The sequence below is a fragment of the Zingiber officinale genome, chromosome 3B, assembly GCF_018446385.1.
Source record: "Zingiber officinale cultivar Zhangliang chromosome 3B, Zo_v1.1, whole genome shotgun sequence".
Lineage (NCBI taxonomy): Eukaryota > Viridiplantae > Streptophyta > Magnoliopsida > Zingiberales > Zingiberaceae > Zingiber > Zingiber officinale.
This window is the reverse complement of record NC_055991.1, coordinates 5,609,612-5,633,595: the sequence shown is the minus strand read 5'-3', so window position 1 is coordinate 5,633,595 and position 23,984 is coordinate 5,609,612. Positions and strand designations below refer to the sequence as shown.

Below are 23,984 nucleotides of genomic sequence, written 5' to 3'. Positions count from 1 at the left end.
TATTTTAAAAGTAAATAGATACAAACAGAGTATTCATGTTTGATAAAAAATATTATTTTTATTTTAAAATTATAAAAAAATAATAATAAATTGACATAAAGCTTGATGACATATATTTCTTAACCCGCGGATCAATCCAAACCTATTACGGGTCGACTCGTGCGGGTCATAGGCTTAAGCGGGTTGGTCCATACGAGCTTGGGTTGATAAAATTGTAACCCAATCAACTTAAATTGTTTGAAAGGATAGACCAATCCAACAAACCCAACTCAAATCGACAGTCCCGATATTATCACTACTACATCACTATAATTATTTAACAATACAATGATAGCCCTACGAATTTATTATATATTATTATTTTTACCGTAATATTTTCCTCTCTGTTTTTTCCTTTTAGAAATATTTTATTTTACAAATTTATCCTTATCAAATGAAGATTTTATTTTTACACACTTTTTATTATAGCTGATATATGGCAAGATTTAAATGCACATATAATTAAAATCTTACCTTAATATGCATATTATATATTTTAATATGATAGGATTATCTTATCATAATTTACCATAATATTAAAGATTGACTGAGTCCTATAAATATTGACATTTAGGAACTAATGAGTCTTTATAAATAATGACTTTTAGGGTCCTTAAATATACACACATTTTAAAAATAATAACATATATAAAAGATGTTTGGAGTCTTTTTAATAAACAAGATGATTTTTAAGAATTTTTTAATGACGGAGGATAACAATCAATTTATTTTTCCGTATTTAGATATAATATTTATTGAAAACTAAGTATGATTTAAAAGTTCTATTTTTTTGTTTAGAGAAATATTTCCCCATCTTCATTAATGCTGAACCAGGTAATTGTTCTCTTGCATTAAAAATCTCGTTAAAGTTGTAAATTTGATAACTTTATCATCCAACAAATTTGCCATTCAATTTATTCAAACAGCAAAGAATTTATTCAAACAGTGGCAGTCCACACAACGCACTCGCAAACACGACACCGAATCCATCTACCAAACAACAACTCAGCTCCATAAACATCACTCACGAATTGCTTGCTCTATTCTCATGCATCGATCAGTTGGAGGGCACTTTGAATTTCTCAAATCGAGCGCCCGTCTCGTTGTACTCCTTCAGTCCGATCAAACTGTTGAACTCCTCGAACGTGGTGAGCTTCTGGAGGTGGTCTCTGCTCGTCCCTTCCTCCTTCAGCACTTTCAGCGTGTCGATCAAGGCGCGAGCCGAGGCGTAAACAGCAGTGGTGGAATGCAGGACGAGGTGGAATCCCATCTCCTTGAGCTCCTGCGGCGTGTGCAACGGCGTGAACCCACCTTCCAGCATGTTGGCCGCCCGGAAGCCATTCGTGCGCTTGCACACCTCCCTCATCTCGTCGTCGCTCCGTGGAGCCTCGACGAAGCAAGCATCCGCCCCTGCCTGCACACAATGGTGGATCACGGAAGAAGTGGTGAGGGGAAAATTCTAAAAGCTTGCACGACGATGCGCAGCTGATCTAGTACCTCCATGTAGAGGTTAGCCCGTGCGATCGCTTCGTTTAGACCACCGGCAGTTGCACGAGCATCAGTCCGAGCGACAAGAAAGAAATCCGCATCGCCGATCGCTTCTCGAGCAGCTGCTATCTTGGCTGCATGATCCTCTGCTGGTATCACCTGAGAATTGTACGAGATATTGCTTAATGGTCTATAAAACTCAACAGAATGATGTAGCTGTGCAGACAATTACCTGTTTTCCTTGCATGTGTCCTGATATTGCCAAAGGGAAGGGAAACGACGTTAGGTGAGAGATTATTGGAACAGAAACTTAGCTAGATAAAGAAAATTAAAATGTCGATCTCGTACCGCACTTCTTTGGCCAGACTTGATCCTGGAATTCATGCGAATGTAAGAGGAACTTCGAAGTTAGATCTTAAGTAGAGGAACAAATATAAGAATGAAGGAAACAGGGAGCATCGCACCTCAAGGAACAATCCACCAGCACCAGTTGCCATTATGTCTTTAACAGTCCTCTGAACGTTGAGGGCGTTACCACCTCCTGTATCTGCCAACATTATTCAACCAAGAGTGTATCAGCGACTAAGACGATGCACAACGATAACTAAGAAGGATTGCAAGAAGGAAACAAGAAGGACGTTCTGTCAAAAAGGGGGAAAAACAGAAGAAAAAGGAAAATAGGGAAAATTTCATGTCCCAGATCCCCAATCCGGTTTTCAGAACTTCGAGAAGTCAATTTTTCAAAAAGAAAATAGACAAAACGAGGGAAAATATGATTACCAGCATCGACGATGAACACAACGTTCGGAGCCGCCGCGCAAATCGCTCGAGCCGCATCCGCCATCTCCGGCGGCCTACAATTTCACAAATTGAAAAGAAATCGCGAGTAACAGCGCGGATCGAAGCTCTGCCAGAACAGAGGGAAACAAAAAAAAGAGCAACGAAAGGAAGCCAGAGAAGGGGGAGAACATACGTGAGGAGGCCGATGTCGGGCATGCCGAGGCGGGAGGCGGAGACGGCGTAGCCGGAGACGAAGCCGGCCTTGAATCCGGCGCTCTGTAGGACCGAGGCGGAGAGCGCGTCGAAGATCCCGGGCAAGAGCACGCAGCCCTCCTCCTCGATGAGGCGGTGCATGCGGGTTTTCCTAGTTCCAGCGGAGGCCGCCCAAGGCCTCACCGCGACGTTGGCCGTCTGCGAGTTCGCCATCACTCTCGCTCGCCGCGGACACCGAGCTGCTCTGCTCTCCGAGATGGGCACAGAGTAAGGTACGGAGAGAGCAGAGCGCCGCAGGCCATTTATAGCGAGCGCCAAGGACAGAATTGGAATTTGGGATTTTACTATCTTTTTCCCTTTTTGGTTAAAAAAAAAAAGGAGAAATGCGTAAAAGAGGCTCATAATTTTAAATATAACAATTGCCCCCTCTCCCGAGACAGTGACAATATTTTTTCAAGGAGCGAATTGTAAATTCGTGAATATTGTCGGGCGCGGGACCCGATTTTACTGTCCTGTTTTACTCGTCGTACGCTTACTCGTCTGCTGTACCTGTACCATTTACGATCTTCCCATGTGCAGGCGCAGGCTTTCCTGAGATAAATCACGTGTCCTGCCGACGACACGACGCAGAAATACTGGAGTAATGATTGGACCACTGCATGTGGGCCCGTCAGATAAAGCCAATAGAGACATGTCTCTGTAGGAGACGGCGTTCGTACTCGGGCAGTGAAAGGGCAACCGAGACATCGCTTAGATTTGCTTATCACCAGGGCGGTTGATAAACCATAATTGATAAGCAACTTTGCCTTATTCGTAGGCCTTATCCATTCATGCATGAATATTTGGTTCAATAAATTTTAAAATTATTTTTTTAATAAATATAAAATATTTTATTTGATATCTAAATATTTTTATAATTTATTTGCTTATATATTTTATCAAGAGATCAATAATATTAGATAAACAATACAATCTTCTATTTTAGTAGATGGTTCAAAATTTCTTTATCCATTAGCCACGTGCTACCATGGGTACAAAATGAGAAAGTACAATATTTTTTAAACCCACTAAAGCAAATATAAATTGTGCACTTTGTTGAATTCCAAAAAAACTATTGAGTGCCTTTAGCATGTAATTAATTTGCCACCAATTTATTTAAATTATTATCTTCTCTACTGTAAAGGAAAATAAATGTAATTAATATAATTTTCAAAAATATGTGTGTATATATAGAACACAAGTAAAATAATGATTAAATTCCAAAATAAAAAATGTCATAAAAGTTTTCAAAATCTTAAAAAAATGAGCCATAATTAATTTGGACAAAGAATTTTTAACTTTGGCATGTTTTAAGTCGCCACTATAAATTTAATAAATATTATTGTTTTTTAAAATATGTAATTATTACATGACACAATAAAAATAATGATTAAATTCCAAAAGAAAAATGCATAAAAGTTCAACATAATTAATTCGGACAAGAACATTAAGCCAATTTAATCTATTTATGTATACATTTTAATATCACATTTATTAAATAACAAAAAGGAAAAAAATAAACAAATTAATATCTAATATTCCTTGTAGGACTTGACGTGTCAAATCCTCATCCTTATCTTAATTAACTCACTCTCACAATCAATCGATACAAACTAATTGCGTGTTCAATAGCCCCTCTCGCACGGGACAAAATACCATGAAAAAAAGTTATATGAAATTTGTTAAACTTCTTTTTTTTTTTTTCCTCTCATTAAATCCCCAAAAAATTGGCATTTTTTGTAAAATAAAACTAATGACACAAACGCATCACGAGCTTTGCATGTTTAATGAATTCACTGATAATCAATTTTAAAAATCTATGATAGTTTTTTTAATGATGATTATTTTTAAATAAATATAAAAAAATAAATAGTAATAAGATAAGCTTTAGAAAATAAGATAAGTTGGAAGTCTTATCGTATCACTTGTGCAAGTGTACCAATTAGTTTAAATTCCATATAATTTCTTTAAAATTTTCAAATTGTGGATAAAGAGTTTTGAATGATCAATGGAAAATATTTGGTAAACCAATCAATTAGTACAAATGGACAAAATTAGATTATGTGCCGATGTTATCCATTCTCATTACTTCTTCCATTTTTCTATCCTTTTTTTTTTTTGTTTTTAAACCACACTTCGATCTTCTTTTTATTAACAAAATACATTGCTTGTAGTTGTAGCTGTTAGCTTGTGATGGCGGCGGCCAAATCGAGAGAGACTGCAACCTAAAGAGAAGACTAAAATAGCGAAATAGAGGCGAGACATACATGATGATGAGGGGACTACTAATAGATTCGATGAACAACATCCTAGCGTAGCTATCGTAGACAGATAAAGATGGTGAGATTTATCTCATTGACTTTTGTTTAAAATATCATCATCCTTCGAGAAAATATAGCAAAATGTTCATACAAAATATTATTAGGACACTTTAGAAACTAGGAGGAGTAACTAGCTCCAATCACTTCGTCGATGATGAATTACAATAGAAATTTAAAATAATGCTAACATCTTTAATTTTACGTGGTATTCACCTCTTTAAAGTGGTAAATTCAATGGTCCACTCACCTCACTCATAGATGTACTATGAAAACCTCCTCTCAAGAGACGGAGAAACCTCGTACGATTTTAACACGAGAAATACAACGAGAGATACAACAGATATACAACGAGAATAAGGAAAGTAAATACAACAATGAGGAACCTTGCTCTTGATCTCTTGTTACTCTGGACTGCCTCTCGTTGACTCTGAAATACAACAACAATTTACCTTGAATCGTCCAAGAATCGGTAAAGAATAGCGGAGAGGAAAAAGTAATTTGAATATTCACGAAATCCTTTATATCGTGTTGATATAAGATTACCATGTCAGATCAGATCAAATCCAACCGTCTAAACCATGTAACAGATCTTTTCTGTTTCTCCCAATCAATTGTGGGCTAAATTGATTAGGGATACCAGAATCGATTTACCCAATCGATTGCACCACTTCAAGACAAACTGCTGCCCAATCGACTAGCAATGGCTAAATCGATTGGACCAATCGATTCGACCTTTGTTCTCAACAATGTCTTTCACAAAGCTCCCAATCGATTAAGCTTTCTTCCCAATTGATTCAGTAATTGATTGAACCAATTGATTAGAGATGTCGGAATCGATTGCCCAATTGATTCTGACACCTTCTATGCTCTCACGAATTAAGTTCTAATCGATTACCAAATTGATTAGCTTAGGATCAATCGATTACCCAATCTTAACTTGTGTAATCCAAGTTTAAAGTTATATTGCCCAACATCTGATCAACCGTGACCTGTTGATACTTCTTTACTAAGTGTCTGGTCAACCTTTAACCCACTTGGACTTTCTATCTCGTGCTGACTTCCCATTGAACTTTCAATCACGAAATAGGATCCTCCTTGACTCACTTGGATTTTCTTTTTACTTAACCACAGTTAGAACTTCCTTTTACCAACGTACAATTCTCCATGACCCACTTGAACTTTGTTTTTCCTAACTGTAGTTAAGACTTCCCTTTGTTAACATATGGTCCTCCTTAATCCACTTGACCTTTCCTTTGCCTAACTATAGTTAAGACTTTTTTTCTAACATGTGATCCTCCTTGACCCACATGAACTTTCCTTTGCCTAACCGTAGTTATAACTTCCCTTTGCCAATATACGATCCTTTTTGGCCCACTTAGACTTTTCTTTGCTTAATCGCAGTTAAAACATCCTTTTGCCAACGCACGATCCTTCTTAGCACACTTAGACTTTTCTTTGCTTAACCGCAGTTAAAAGTTCCTTTTGTCAAGGTATGATTTTGTAGGATCGAAAAGAATTTAGATATCTCCACAATGGTATGATATTATCCACTTTGGGCCTAAGACCTCATGGTTTTGCTCTTGAGCTTTACCCAAAAGGCCTCATCAATCAGACCATAGCTCTTGTGCATAGTCGGTGGTTAAACCTTCTGGCAGTCCGAGCTCTGATACCAATTGTAGGATCGAAAAGAATTTAGATATCTCCACAATAGTATGATATTGTCAACTTTGGGCCTAAGCCCTCATGGTTTTGCTCTTGGGCTCTACCCAAAAGGCCTCATTCCAATGGACATATCTTTTCTCTTATAAACCCATGATCTTTCCTATGTGTTTTCAATGTGGGACTATATTTGTAACCTTGCAACTCCAACAGACCCTTCTTGACTCAATTGGACTTTCCTTTGCCTAACAACAGTTTGGACTTTCTCAGTTAAGTATCTGGTCCTCCATGACCTAATTGACTTTTCTTTTACATATTGTCAAATATCCGGTCAACCTTAATATACTTGACCTCTTCTTTACATATTGTCCAAATATTGAAACTCTAGCTCGATCGATTCCACTCGAGGTTTGTCAAATTGGTTAACCTTAATCTGAGAGTGATTGCACCAACAATCTTCCCATTTTTAATGTTTGACAATATGTTTTAAGTTAAGCTAAGATAACCCATATTAGCCCAACTCCATTTTGCATCCCATGTCAAAGCATGAATGCCGATTTCTAACATAAATCCCACATTGTTTCCCCCTTTGACACATATCAAACAAATTTCACCTTAAGAGTCAATCTATTCAAAAACACCCTAATGAAAGTCTCATACATTTCATTGTATATTATGCTCAGTCTTGAGTATATATCCATCACAATGAAGATTTCTAATCTTTCATTGTCTCCTCATCCTTTTAATTAAAAAAATAATGCCTTTAATGAGAAGCTCCCCCTCAAAATATACTCCAAACTTGTATTATTACACCAATATAATAATGATTTGAAATTTCTAAACCTTTAGGAAATTCAAAATTGAAGTCAAGGGGTTAAAAGTTCAACTTTAAATATAAACCTCCTACTAAACTCTAAATTAGTCTCCTTTAACCATTACTTTCTTATTTTCATTAAGAAAATTACCCTTAAATATTTATCAAAACATTTTAGAGGGTTAGAGATAGTTAACTCGACTAAAAGTGGTTTAATGAACTGAAATTAGACCATTTCAGTTAAAATCAACATTTCTTAATCGATTGGTTTAAGCTACTAATCGATTACAATCTCTCTGAATTGATTGAAGTTGGAATTCAATTGATTACACCCATCTTAATCAATTGATCCAATCGATTACGATGTTTAATTGATTACTTGATCGACTTTGCTACTCGTATTTGAATTTTCTGATTTCTGAAAATAATTTTAGATTCAATTTCAGAAAATCATAAATAATTCTACGATTGTCAAAAAAATCATAAAATTTTACGTAGATATTATTGGGGTTATGAGTCTAACGCGAATGCATGCTTTAGATGTTTTCATAAAACATGCACAGTGTAAAAAAAATATATAATAAATTCCTAATTTATTACAATACACGCCCACGCATGTAAGATATAACACATGCAGACATAAGCGCAAAATAAAATTTTATGAAATAAAAGAATAACAATTATTCTAGGTGTACTTTATGGATGATGCGAAGGGGAAAGAACAACAACTTTAGTGATGCTCACGAACCTCGCCTCTATTCGTATTCACGTCAAGATCTTCAAGACAACTCCGGTGAGCAACAATGTTCCCCTCCGATTGGTACTAGCTAAGTGTGAAGGAGATGCAATCCAAGAGGAGAAGTTTTGGAAGAAAAATCTCCCTTGGCTTCTTGGTGGCCTGCGACAAGGAGAGGAGAGAGAGGGTGGCTAGAGTTTTTCAAAAATCTAAACAAATGGACCTATATTTTTTTTTATGTTTATCCTCATAGAGAAGTATTTATAAACCTCTACATAACTGGGAGCAAGTTATCTCCTCAACCCAATAAGCAAAACCAAATCGATCTATTACCATTAAAAATAAGTTTGATTCATAACTAGATTATCTTGGTTTATAATTAATCCAAACCAATTTGGTTTATTATTAAGCCAAGTTGTTTCATAACTAAATCAAATCCCTTTTAATTTATTATCAAACCATTATAAAATCATATCTTCTATAATAGTCATGGTTCATCCATACTTCCATTTCGACAAATATCTTTCCATATTTATCTTTTATTTGGCCCAACTAAATATCTTCTCTCTTGATATGAGAATCGAATTCTCAAACTTGTTTACATTTTTCAAATACTCGTATTATGTGTGTGAGCTAATAGGTTTTCAATTTATTTTGGTCATCCATAATTAACTATTTAATTATAGATTGATCATGAGTAACAGCTAGTAGTACATCACGATCTCTAATTAACCAGAAAATCACAGTTGATTCGAGAATAAGTCGAAATAGGTACATATATATAAAACTAGTTTGAGAGATAAAGACTCTCAAACCATATGTTAGAGCATACAAGATAACTAGGAGTTTTGACCTTTATAGTTGAGATAAACTCCACTCAACTCACTCAATCAATCCTGCTTATATTCATCCATTACATGTGCACTTAAAAGACTAACCACTCCACCAATCCACACATAACATCACACGGATGCAAGTCCTTATTTTGGACTTGCGTTCACACATAGTTCCATTACATTGGTTTACAAGAAGAAAGAAAAACACAATCAAATCCTTGGTGCTTGTAAGTACAAGCAATCCCTTGATATCGGCTTCTATTGTGTGCCTCCCATATGAAGTAGATCATGCTTGAGATGCCTAAATACCGAGCCTTCATCTTTCGGTTACTATCCTTATAATATTGCCCAAGAACCTGCTGCAGCTCATCAAAGGACTAAGCCTTACTTTGCACTATAATCCGCAAGTCATAGGACACTCAAAAAACAAGTGATGGTTTAATTCTTCATGATGCCGGCACAACACACATTCTTTGTTTGCTCATACTCTATTCTATCCTTGGTTCTCATATTTCCATTTGCTAACATCCATAAAGTGAAACGATGCTTTGGCATGATTTTCCGGCCTCCACACCACTGAGTTCCAAGCCACCTCCGATCCTCTTGGCATAAAGAAGGTTGGCATTCACAACCCCTTTTGTTTCTGTAGGATCGTAAAGTCGTTAGAGGGGGGATAGCGATTTTTGAAAATTGAGAGTGAATTATATAGTGAAATAATAAAAGAAAAAGACAAGAAGGAAAAAGATAATCACACGCTAACACGAGTAGTTTTTACTTAGTTTAGAGTCTTCGACGACTCTTACTCCAAAGTCCGCACTCATCAAGTGCTTTCGTTGGTAATCCACTAGTAGCTCGAATGATTACAAAAGTTAAGTAGAAGAACTAAAAATAATGTTATCGACAACAAAGAAAATAAAAAGATCTTGATCACCGATTGTCAGAGGAGCTTTACAGCGTCGTAGGAGCTTTTCCGGAGTAGCACGCAGGAATGAAAGTCGAAAAGATGTTATTCTGAAGTTGTTGGTCGAAGACCCTTATATAGGTCTATTCCGGGCGTCTGCAACCCATTTGGGCGCTTAGACCGTTGTTGACATGGCGATCTCGCGTCGAAACTTCATCCGCGAAGTTTATCCACTTTCAGGCGCCTGGACCCCTTCCGAGCGTTTAGACCATTGACGTGGGTTCGGCCAGTAGTCACACTCCAACTCAGCTTCGGGATAACTTTTATGGTCTGTGTACTCGGATTGTCCAGGTGCCTGCAACATCCGTTCGTGCGAGCTGGTCCGAGTGCTCAGTCCAGCTCTAGGCGTTCGGACTCCTTTTATTTTCAGATTGAATTCCTACAAAAAGAAGTTAGTCCGAACAAGTAAAAATATATTTGTCTTACAAAACATAGTTAACACAACATAATAAAATATGAGTAGTAATTAGATTCTATCTCTCTAAGACCAGGATCCAGTCAAGGTCTCAGCTCAGGTTTTCCAAATGAGCCTAAGCTGGATCGACGTTTACAGTTCTCTCAATGGGGAATGCGTCCTCATTAGATCTCTCATCCAGTTGTTTACCTTCACTTATCAACCGTAGTTGCTTAACTTGTCTTTGACCCACCAGGTCATCCCACCAGTTGTAAGGTCTATAGACCCAATTGAATTTTGGCTAGTTATCAGGTCCCGAGGACCCAATAAAACTTCTGCCAGATATTAGGCTCCGTGAACCTATCTGGACTTACCACCAGCTATTAGGCCCCACGAACCTAACTAAATTTTAGCCTGATGTCGGGTCCTTCAGACCCGTCAACTCCTGTAACTTGGTAAAGTAATTAGATCACAAAACATTGTAACTTTAATCCACTTGTCATTCATTAAAACCTGACTTAGATCATTAGTGCAAATTGCACCAACAGTTTCCCTTATGAATCACTCCATCATTGTCATGTTTGGTTTTCCTACTCCATTCGAAGCTCTTAAGATCTTGTTCTGAATTTCTATAATTCTCTTGATTAAAGGAGAGTTCGAAGATTTGATTTTTCATGTCCAAAAATTTACAGCTTTCATATACTGATGGTGTACCCACTTGACCCATAGAGAATCAATGTTTTACTTGATATCCCATAAAATTTTGCTTAATAATGCCTCATTCCATGCAAGAAGATCACTAAGGTCATACCCGCCATCTTACTTTGATAAACAAATCTTTGACCAAGATATAGGAGAGTATTTTGAGGACCAAACAAATATACGACAAATAACTTTTATCTTATTTATGACTCCACTAGGAATTGGAAGCATTGAAAGTCAATAACACTTTGTATCTTGGAGAATCGTATCTACCAATTCCAATTGTCCAACATATGATAAGGTATAGTTGGGCCAAGCATTTATCCTTCATTTAATAGCATCTAGGAGGGTTCAATAGTTAGCAATCCTTGGTTTTTTTTACCGCCAATGGAATGTCAAATATCGAAAAGGAAAAGAACCTTCTTAAAATCCCATGAGATTGAGAATCTGAGCCTTTAAACTTGCCTCCACACTAGCCATGTAGATATGTGTTTTTTTTTGTGAATTTGTCCTTAGTCCCAAAGTCCCTCCAAAGAAATCCAAGCAATCCACTAAATGTTGTGCCCTTAACTACAGTGAGTCGTGTCTTGTTCCTTTTACTCGTATTATACCCACTTGGTTTATGACATGGTCTTTGTATCTTCTCCCACTAGACTGACTATGTCACACCTAGCCCAAGTAATATTCACTCGTCCTGTGGATTTAAATTACTCCAGTCATGTGTCTAAGAGTTTCATACTTTTAACATGTGACCCTTTGTAAATGTTTTGAGTAACAACCCTGACAAGTGGTCATAGAGTATACATTTTTCTACAAGAAGCGGTGAATCCTTTGTGGGCTATTCAAATACATTTGGGCACTTTGACTTACACTCAATCATCTAGGGTTCACATATCTAGGAAGATGTTTTACTTAAGATGTCAAAGTATAAGTCTTTATAACCATGGCGACTTAAATACCTTAAGTGTAAGAAACTTGCACTCGAGCTACAGTAAGAGAACCATACAAAATCTTATAGTAGGTCACTCCAATAAGGTAGTTACCATAACTAGCTTCCACATTTTGCTCTCGATATTGCAATGTCTCTAGCTAGTGAATAGCAACTGCTTAGTTATACCAAGAAGTATAACTCGTTTAGTCTTACAAAATTGATAATGTCCAGATATATCAATTCATTGACTAGGAAATATTCCAATACTATCATAATTACACATGTAGAAACGTTCACTAATTGTGATCCAATCACAAATCCTCTCATGCTATGAATCATATTGTGGACATTTAGTAAATGAGTTTAAGACCATTCAAGCACATAAACAACATTCACTCAAATAGTGAATTATTATTTATTAAAATAAATAGTGCAAACAATGAGGTGATTATCATAGGACATCTCTCAAATATAACAATAAGTTCTCCAAGTGATTCCAAAAAGCAAAAACTCTCATTCTCTCTTCTTCCTAAGCTTTACTTTCACTTTGTAAGAAGAGAAAAATTCTTGTTGTGAGGGTTTCTTCACCAAGAAGGAGGTAATAGTCGGAGTTTGCCATAGATTGATTCATTGAAGAATTGAGGGATCACCCACTTTATAGATATGTCATAGAGTAGGTGCATCGTCTCCAAACCATGTAAATAAACGTGTTTGGGTTTATTTTCTTCCTTCTTGCCTCTAAGGTTAGCGTTCATACTTGCTTAGTTGTATTTCCAGTGCGCTAACGAGTATAGGAAAGCGAACAAAGTGAAGAAAACCTATTCACCCCAACATAGGCTTCTTCTTGCTCTGGTGTCAATGATTGACACCCCCTTAATCTTTGAGGTGAATGTCTCTTCAACTTTATCCTCAGATGTTGAGCACCTCTCACCGTCTAAATTCTCATGCACATGAATTAAAGAGTTTCCTTGTTTGCCTTTGTCATTGCATTCAATTGAGGATGAGTTTTCATGAAGCTTTGTCAATATGCTCCATAACTCCTTAGCATTTTGAAAATTTCCAATTTTACATAATATTTTGTACAATAAATTAACCAATAATTTGGTTACCTTATCGTTTGCCTCACACCTCTTGCCTTGTTCTTCCGTCCATTTCTTCTTCTTGAGGAGCTTTCCATTTTCATTAATTAGAGTTTGAAATCCCTCCATCAAAGTAAATCATTGTTCTATATCCATCATGAAGAAAATTTTTGACCCGTTATTGTCAAAGATAGAAACTTTCAATTCTAAATGGTGGAGGTGCTCGGATATCGTATTCGAATCCATCTTGGCATTCTATTTTTGAACTTGAGCTCCTTAATGGTAATTTCTTGACTCGTTGACATTAGGACTTCAAGCTTTAATTTCTTCTTCTTTCACTAGCTCATTGCTCTTTCGATGATTAGTTCAAGAAGAGCGGTCACACTCTGATACCACTTGTTAGGACACTTTGGGAGCTAGAGGGAGGTGATTAGTTCCAATCGCTTCATCGAAGATGATTTATCGCGAAAACTTGAAGCAATGCTAACACTCTTGATTTTACTTGATATTCACCTCCTTGAGATAACTAATCCAAGGGTCTACTCTTCCCACTCACAGATGCACTATGGAATATCCTTCTAGGAGGTGGAGAAGCTTTGTATAATCTCAACACGAGAAATACAATAAAAGATACAACAAAGATATAATAAGAATAAGGAAAGTAAATACAAATATGAGGAACCTTGATCTTGATCTATTATTGCTTTGAACTGCCTCTTGTTGACTCGAAAATACAGTAGCACTTCACTTGAATCATCCAAGAATAGGCAGTGAATAACAGATAAGAATTAGTGATTTAAATCTTCATGAAATCTTATATATCATGTTGATTTAAGGTTTTAATCTATTGACCTTACCCCTAATTGATTATCATGTTAGATCATATCAAATCCAACCATCCAAACCATACAACAACTCTTTTCTGCTTCTCCTAATTGATTGTCCCAATTGATTGGCTTAGGCTGAATCGATTGACAATCAATTGCCCAACTCTCTATATTTTTGCGAACTAACCCTTAATCGATTGCCATAATCGATTCCACCTTTTTGCCATAAATTGCTTCCCAATCGATTAGTAATGACTGAATCAATTGGACCAATCAATTTAGCATTTGTTCTCGAGAATTTCCTTCACGAAGCTCTCAATCGATTGAGCTTTTTTCCCAATCGATTCAACACTCCCTAATCAATTGAACCATTTGATTAGAGATGTCGAAATTCATTGTCCAATCAATTCCGACACCTTCTGTACTCTGGTAAATTAAAGCATAATCAATTGCCTAATCGATTTGCTTAGGCCAATTGATTGCCCTAATTGATTGTCCAACCCTGACTTGCTTAATCCAAGTCTAGGGTTCCCTCTCCCAATATTTGATCAATCGTGACCTGTTAGGACTTCCTTACAAAGTGGTTGGTCAACCTTTAATCCACTTGGATTTTCTATTTTGTGTCAACTTCCTGTTGGACTTTTGATCACCAAGTATGATCCTCCTTGACTGGCTTGAATTTTCTTCTTATCTAATCTCAGTTAGGACTTTTCCTTGTCAACATGTAGTCTTTCTTGACTCACTTAGACTTCCCTTTGTCTAACTGTAATTAAGACTTTCCTTTGCCAACGTGCGGTCCTCCTTGACCCACTTGAACTTTCGTTTGCCTAACCACAATTAGGACTTCCCTCTGTCAACGTGTTACATTCTTTGACCCACTTGAACTTTCTTAATCAAGTATCCGGTCATCTATGACCTACTTGACTTCTTCTTCACATATTGTCCAAATTTCGAAATTCAAGCTCAAATCCACTCGAGCTTAGTCAAACTGATCAACCTTGACCAAAGGACGATTGTACCAACAATCTCTCAACAAATATTTGGAATAATATTAAAAAAACCTATTAAATTCACACGCACACACATGTATAGGCCTTCCGCTTTGTTCACCCACCGGATACATTCGAAAACACTTACAGTAATACACTGATAGTCGATCTCTATGGTATTCATCGTCCCTGTAAAATCCTCATTGATTTTTGTTTAAAGTATCATTAGACATCATATATATATATACAAATTTGGAAGTCTGTCTAGGCGCCCCGATCCTCAAAATTAAATCGAGGTGCCCAAATTTTCACTTAAACGCCCATGAGTGTGCAGGGAAAAGAATGTGCAGGGTAAATTTTCTCTTACAAATTAGCACCAAAGTGAAGCTATTCTTTAAAAATCAGCTCCAATGTGCTAGTCTTTAAAAACTAGCACTAACACCTTGGTGTTGGTTTGAATAACATGTTGATGTTAGTTTTTAAAGACCAACACATTAAAATTGGTCTTTAAAGAACATCTCCACTTTATTGTTGGTTTGTAAAAACAAACACCACTTTGTGTACATAAGAGAGATTTGCATGCTGGAGAGAGAAGCAAGTCGCATGTAGATGAGAGAGGGAATAAAGAATTCAATTTTGATTGTGTCAGATCGTCTATGTTGGATGTCGCCCACCATCACTCGGGTAAGAGTGTATAGAGTATCATTCTTGCATATATATAGGAAACACTCACAATAATACATGGATAGTCGATCTCCACGGTCTCGTTGTCCCTGTAAAATCGTTTCAATGTTGAAGCGAGTACTCTGTGTGCAAGTGTAAACTCTGAATTTTTTCGCACGTGGGTACTTTCATCGAGTCTGCCTAACATAATTTTTTCATCAAATTTGGCATCGATATATACCCCAACAGAGGATCGAACCGTGATCTTTTATGAGAGAAAATTTTATTATTTAGCGTTTGAATCCCATTGACTCGATAGACCAAAATTAAAGAATAATCATAGCCTCTTCTAGTTGAAAAGGAAACTAATTAAACCCACCTAAAACCACTAACAGAAATCAATGAGCCATTATAACATCTAATTAGTCATCAATTACTACTAAAAAAATAACTTTCATGACCCATCTCAAGACTCCACATTCACTCAAGGTTCAAGGGAGCGTAAAAAATTCATCTCCCGCGCTTGAACTATTGAGACCGTTGTATCATTATGTGGACTGTCATTTGTACTTCTTGATTTATTCTAGAAATCTTGAAAAGTTTTTATGGAATCAGACCGATTACTTTTAAAATTAATCCGATCATAAAACCTAGATTATAAAAAAAACAAAAACTATTGAAAATATATGGGCCGACATGAGCTATTCTAATTTTGGCCTAGGAGGAATTAGGCCCATCCAGTTGTTTCCATTTTTAGGGTCTATTTTATTATAATTTGTTTTCTAACAATAATATAATCAGTTGATGAATTATTATTAGAAAAACGGAGGGATAATTCTTAATAATGGAGTTTATATATATATATATATATATATATATATATATATATATATATATATATATATATATATATATATATATATATATATATATATATATATTTATTTATTTATTTATTTATATATTTTCTTCTATTATAATGTTATGCCTTTAAATGTTGTTATCATCTAAACATTGCAAAATCTAAAATCCTAATTACTCACTAATAACACTGCTAATTACATATATTCCCCTTTGCTTTTGCAGTCGAATAAATGAAGTTGGAGAAAATTGAATTATCTTAAGTTGAAATCCTTCCCTATGTCTAAATCACACCAAAAATAGTTGTAATCATAAATATAAAAATTATAAAGAAATAATGTGTTCCCATCTAGTTTATCTAGTGGATAAATTTAAAAGTGCAAGCGGTTCCTTATCCTACGGCTAACGTCCCAATATCATGGAGTGCACCATAAATGAGATTTAAATCATGATTACTTAATTAGTCTGTTGAGTGTCTTATTATTATACTATGTTGAGGGATTTAATTGTAACAAATGCCACCGTCTATTTTCAAGTTATGTGAAAACATAGGATTAATTTATAATCAATCACTGAGTAGTTATGGGTAGGAGGAGTTTTTTTCCCAAGATTTTTATTGTAATAAATCTCTCAATTTCTAATTAAATGTGTATTTATATGGTGGAAAAGGTAAATACGTTCGTCCCCAGTGCTTCCGTCAATCCGTCTCATGGTCAATACGGAAAAGATAAAATCACGGATGACTATTAATTTTTGAAATAATAATTAGCACATAAAAGAAATAGTTATCTTGATTTTATCGAAATTCGAAGCTCAGACTTCATGATAATATTTTTTTTGATAGTTTTAATTTTGTAAAAGATGAAATTACAACGCTGTCACACACCATTAGGAGATGGTTTATGATCGAAGAAAGATGTTAAATTTGTTTGGCGAGGTACATTAGAAGGAAGAATATTAGGAGATGGTTTGACGACACGTAACAAGTTGAGCTCATAGGTCATGGACGAAGTATGATATAAAAAACAAGGAGATTAAAAATTCGGGCTCAACAAGAGGTGAACTTTATGGATAAATAAAGAATAAAATATTAAAGCGAATTTAAAGAACTTATTCCATTCAAGGACCAAAGATAAAGCGGTTACAAAAGGTCATCCCAGCTGTCCTTATCATTCGTCTCCGCATTAGGATCAATTTATAATCGAAAGGGAAAATAATTTCGGTAATTTGTGTACGGATGCATATAGATTTTTAAATTTGTTAAAATAAATTTATTTTAATTTTATCCTTTTAATAATTTATCCTTTTGGTAAGAGTGACGCTGTTTGACAAGACAAAATGGCAGAAGTAGAGTCGAACTGCAGAAGTAGAGGAGGACAGATTCTTTAGACTGTAAAAAGCGATCTAAGGGATGATTTTTTGATTTGGATTGATTTAAGAGATGATCTTTATTCATAAAATATGTGGGAATCATTCATCTCTATCAATCCATATCAAGGGATCATTTTCTGAATCACTTTTTACGATCCAGAGGATCTGAGACTCACCGAGGACGGCCACTTATTTGTAGGAAAAGATTAACAAAGATTTTGTTTTAAAAAAACATTTTAGTAAATTAAGTTATAATTGTCTAAATCAAGAAGTAAAGTGCGGCCGAGTGATACAACATATCTCAATAAAAAACAAGAGCAGATCCTCTGGGCACATATCTCAATAAAAAACAAGAGCAGATCCTCTGGGCAAAAAAAACTTGGCTCAGAAGCACTTTTATCATCTTAATCAGATGGTTGTGATGAACCCTGACATCACTGAAGCGCAGAGATGACCCATCAAGCTATGAGACCTACGCGCTAGCCAACTGCGCCACCACCCCTGTTGAAATGATTCAAAATATTATGATATATATTTTGATAAATTAAGGCACATATACATTAAGTTTTAGCCCGTGGGATAAAGGACCTTTTTATATAATTTTAGGTTTAACTTATTAAATGTTTAATGAGTTAGTGGTTTTGATTTAAACTTTTGTTTTATCTAATACTCTATGATGGAGCTGACTAATAAGAATAGGGTAAATTATCTGTCAAATAAAAATATCTTTTTAAATTTTTTAACTCAGATTAGTAATATAATTAAATTAAAATAGAGTTGAACAATTAATAAAATAAAAGAGATAAAAAATTACTTGATTAGAACTTAAGTAGTTATTAGCAAATGAAAAGTACTAGAAAATTCTTTTCTTTAAAAATAGAGAGATCTTACATTTCATTGGACGCTTAGAAATAAACTAGGAAATTAATATAAAAATTGTTGAATATTTACTAGTCCAGAGCTCTTTTTATATATCTTGTGAAATATTATCCGCAGCTTTATCGAAATTAAAATTGATTGATAATTTTTTTAAAATAATAATTAAAATAAAATATAAAATATATATTAATAATATTATAATAATTTATTTTATCCTTTTGATAAAATAAATTGATTTTTAGATGTATTTTTTATTTTATCCTTTTGATAAATTTATTTATTTTTCCTATGTCGTTTCTCACTCTCTTTTCTATTTATTCTCTTCTATGCATACAATCAATCTCCTCTCATCTCTTCTCTTTCCTCTATATATATATATTTTTTTGCATGTGTGCATATATAATATAGGACTGATATACAAATCATATTAGATCTACGATGTTTAAAGTTTAGTTAAATTTTTTATAACATTTTAATACATTTAGAGAAGTCGAAATAATTAATAAATAACATATTTGAACTTTTTGCAACCCCAGAAATTGTCAGAAATTAATCGATTATTTATTTCAACTTCTAAGGAAATATAAAATAGTAATAATGATGAATAAGTAAAAATCCCCAACATGAAGGTTTTTTTTAATTTTTTCTTATTATATTTTAAGACTTTCTAAAAGTGCCTACTAATGGACCTAGACAGCTTTGATTGCGCTTATTTCAGTTCATGTGGATTTTTGATGTTGCAAAAAGTTCAAATATACTATCCATTATTTATTTTGGTTTTTAGATGGTCTTAAAATATAATAAAAAAAATCAACAAAAATCCTTGATTTTAGTTTTAGAAATAACAGACTTATGTATATAAATTGGGCAAAGGAACCCACAGTTGATATCATTCTACCATTCTTTAGGATCCTTGTATTATGTCACAGTGCAATTTTTGAACCAGATAAGAAAATTGATGACTTTACTTATGAAGCAGAATCACCAGATGAAGTTGCATTTTTTATTGCTATCAGGAAACTTGGCTTTAAGTTTTGTAAAAAGACTCAATCTAGTGTATTCATTAGGGAGAAATATTCATCTCATGGAGATCTTATTAAGAAGTAACAATTCAGTTTATATGTTTTAATCAATAAGTTTTTTTTCTATGAAGATCTTGACCGACTTGATATTTTATTTTGACATAGGGAGTTCAAGATTTTCAATTTGTTGGAATTCAAAGCAAAAGGAAGAGAATGTCTATAATTGTACATGATGCAAGTGGAAATTTTTTTTCTTGTTTGCAAAGGTACTGATAAGTACGTCTAACTTTTATACGAAGAATCTTTTTTGTGATTGGAAATGTAGTTTATGTGAATTATGTCTGTAGTCAGATCTGAAATCACTAATGATCCGGTGGTAAGGATACGTGGAGGTCCAAGGTCAGGAGGGTCAACCCTAAAGTCCTGCCGAGCGGATAGGTCATCCGATCGCCCGGCCAGAAATCCCCCCAGGCCGGACGAAAGACAGCTCGACCACGGGTCGAGTTTCCGACGCTCAAGGTAAAAGAACTGTCGTTCCGAGTGGCCAGGCCGCTCGGAAGAATCGCAGACCAAGAAGGCGCAATCTCATCCGAGCAGGTGACCGTGGACTTTACCGGTCGGTCCGATACACTCACATCCCTGTAGGAGAACCGAGTGGCCGTCTCGACCGGACCATTAGATGACAAAACTCAGAAGGAGACAAAAGGAATAGCTGACGATATCAGCCTCGAGACATCGGCCACCGACAAACAGCATGGTCGGTGGTCGAGTCGTACAGAGGATCGTACGGTGGGAGCTTCCACTGTCATACCAGAGATACGCTCGGACGATTGCGGAATGACGTCAGACATGCTTTTCTGACATCCACGTTTGAGGTATGTTTGGAGAAGCGTGCACGCGCCTCTCCGGGGTCCTATATAAAGACCCCCCAGACTTCATCGGAGGTATGCAATTTTCTCATCACTGTAGCTACTGTAGCGTTACTCTGCCTCTCTCCTTCGTTGCCTGACTTGAGCGCCGGAGGGTCGTCGCCGGGAACCCCTTCCCGACTCGACTTTTTTGCAGGTTCGCCGGAGGTCCACCTCATCCCGGAGTGCGCACGGAGCTAGCAGAGAACGCCACGTCCTCAGCGTCTGTCGACTCAGCTCTCGGACATGATCAACTAATATTGGTGGTAAATACGAATTGAATTGTTATTGATACTTGATTTTTTTTTTAAAAAAAAATATTTTTGTTGAGTAGCATCATATTTTGACTTCTAAAAGGTTTTAAAATTTAATCGATAAAAATCGACATAGGAGAGAGGAAATAAAAGAGAGAGTAAGAAATAATAAAGGAAAAAAAATCAGATTTATCATAAGGATAAAATAAAAAATATAATTAAAAATATCTATTTTTTTTTAGTAAATATCAACATAGCATACACCTTTTAATAAATTTAAAAATCTACATATCATTTAGTAAATTGTCAAAATAATTTTGTTTCAAGGGTAGGCATCCGCAAGACTATACTCTTTATCCCATTATAATAGCCCTGCTATCCTCTAATTAACTGGTGAAAAAAATTTAAAGATTTCTTTTATACGAATAAAAAAAAAGTCAGACTCTCAACCACTTCGAGCATTCATAAGAAGGAATATTTTTTTTAAACATCACTCATCTCAAATATCCCTATTAGAAGGAAATATTACTAAGGAGATTTGAAATTATTTGGTATAGTGTTATATCTAATGATTTCTCTCTTTGCTTTTTTTAATAAAAAAATTTAAAAAATATATTTAATGATAGAATTTGGAATATCTAATAATGAGATATTTAATAGGTGGACCCATAAATATTTGATTTGGAGATATTTAATTGTGGGATTTAGAATATTTAAGGAAATATTTGATTGATGACATGGACATAGGGACCATAAATATTTAAGAAAAATATTCGATATTATTGTCGATACTCTTAAAGAAAGAAAAAAAAAATATTAACCGAGTAATGTTAAATCTTGGAGCAATTAGTTCGGCCCTATAGAAGCTTTCTATCGACTTTTAGGATAAATCAGAAAGTACTTATAGTGGACGATCTAAAAGTCCAACATCTCTTAGTAATGCGTTCCATTATGAGAAAATGGATGACCTAACTACTTAAAGAAGAATCATGGATGATGAGTGGGTGCGGCGGTAGGGCACCTAAGTTATCACCCAAGTACTTGCGGTTTCGGTTTTGATCCCCAACTATAGCGTATTTGTAGGAGTTTTTCCTCTAAATGGGATGCACAATCAAGGATGCTGGCTTCTGGACTGCCCACCGTGAGCATTCCTCGATTTATCTTGGTGACTAATGAAAAAATTCTGTGGAGCCGGGCCGATGACCACAGGGCTAGTCAATGAGGCTAATTGAGTTTATCATGTTTGCCCTCAGGCCTATGGTGCAGCAGGACATTCAAGTTGTCATCTAGACACCCACGATTCGATCTCTAGCTATGATGTATTTGTATGAATTTTTCCTCCAAATGGGGCACGCAACCAAAGGATGATGTGCTTCTGGACTGCTCGTCTCGAGTACTTCCCGATTTATCTTAGTGGCCGGTGGAAAAATTTTGTGCGATCGAGGGCTAGTCAATGAGGCTAACTGGGTTTATCATTTAAGTCCCCTCGGGGTGGTGCGATGGTTAGGACATGAGGTTGTAGGATCGAAAAGAATTTAGATATCTCCACAATTGCATGATATTGTCCACTTTGGGCATAAGCCCTCATGATTTTGCTCTTGAGCTCTCCCCAAAAGGCCTCATGTCAATGGAGATATCTTTCTCTTTATAAACCCATGATCTTTCCCATGTGTTTTCAATGTGGGACTATGTTTGCAATCTTGCAACACCAACAATCCCCCTTCAAACAAAGGAGCACAGGCTTCCCATGTCCGATCATCGACCCACCAGGTCTTCCTGCCCCTCAGGTGGGTCCTCTTGATCTAAAGATAGGAGCCCCCACTTTCTTTATTCGAGGTCAATATTATATCCACATGGCTCAATCAGACCATAACTCTTACCAATTGTAGGATCGAAAAGAATTTAGATATCTCCACAATTGCATGATATTATCCACTTTGGGCCTAAGCCCTCATGGTTTTGCTCTTGGGCTCTCCCCAAAAGGCCTAATGCCAATGGAGATATCTTTCTCTTTATAAACCCATGATCTTTCCCATGTGTTTTCAATATGGGACTATGTTTGCAACCTTACAACACCAACAGAGGTATTGCCACATGAGGTCTTAGGATAGAAACTCGGTGCGCCTGAGTATGTCTCCCTTATACCTTGACCACTTGCACTAATAGCTAGTAGACACACGTGATTTAATTTACCTCCTCCATGTTAGCGTAGGAATAGGTTGGCAGGGGCACTGGGGGCTAGCAAATCACCTTTTGTCATATAGATGATGAGTGGGGCGGTGCAGTGGTTGAGATATGGGGTGTTGCCATATGAGGTATTGGGGTAGAAACTTGGCGCGTCTGAGTATGTCTTTCCCGATGCCTTGACCACATGTACTATTGTCTAGTAGTCACCTATGATGTCCCTAGGGCGTAACACAAATAGTGGACGCATGACATCTCTAACGTAATGACCATGGGTCAATTCTCAAGAACTGACGATCTGGGGTTTACCTCACCATGCGCCTATGACATGAATACTTGCATGTACCTTCCTCCATATCCGTCGGGTCAGTACTAGGAGGACCGCTAAAATAGTAAAATTATTTATTTTTAGTAATCATCTATGATTTATCTTTTCTGTGTTAGCCTAGTAATAAATTAGTGGGGATGATGGGGATGAATGAATCGTCATTTGTCACATGACGATGAGCGGGTGAGATCAGTTAAACTTTAAAGGAATTTTAGAGACTTTTATTTTAAATTGCCTCTTTAGTAAATTTACCTTTAAATCTTTGAGCTAAAGATTTAACCGGTCTTTGGTTCGTAAATTACGGATCAGGTGATCGATTTTTTTAGACCCTTAATTTAAATGAATCCTACTTATTTAAAAATATAATCTATCTAAATCAACAATCCTCATGTGGCAGAAGGCGATTCGCTCACCTCCAGCGCCCCGCCAACCCGTCCCTAGACCAACACGGAGGAGATAAATCATGGATGACTACTAACCATTAGTGCAAATGATCAAGACATAGAAGAGATCATACTCGATCACGCTGAATTTTAATCTCAAAACTTCATTATTATAATATTCCATATCTTAATCATCGCATCACCCGAGGAAACTTAAATCAACAAGACAACAATCCTCATGAACTATCTCTTGATCTACCATTTACGGATAAGGATCCCTACACCTTATACCGAACAATTATAGATTTGCCAAATCCATACTG

At 35.9% G+C, this 23,984-nt stretch overlaps 1 protein-coding gene across 1 annotated transcript; it reads right to left on the bottom strand.

Moving 5' to 3' along the window:
* Nucleotides 1-931: 931 nt before the first annotated feature.
* On the bottom strand, nucleotides 932-2,790 carry LOC121968036 (carboxyvinyl-carboxyphosphonate phosphorylmutase, chloroplastic-like). The gene is made up of 7 exons (XM_042518557.1): nucleotides 2,501-2,790; nucleotides 2,308-2,381; nucleotides 1,992-2,074; nucleotides 1,876-1,900; nucleotides 1,760-1,779; nucleotides 1,537-1,686; nucleotides 932-1,453 (listed from the first exon to the last, which is right to left on the bottom strand). The coding sequence occupies exons 1-7, from the start codon at nucleotides 2,731-2,733 to the stop codon at nucleotides 1,097-1,099; spliced, it is 942 nt and encodes a 313-aa protein (XP_042374491.1). The 5' UTR covers nucleotides 2,734-2,790; the 3' UTR covers nucleotides 932-1,096.
* Between the last annotated feature and the right edge of the window lie 21,194 nt (nucleotides 2,791-23,984).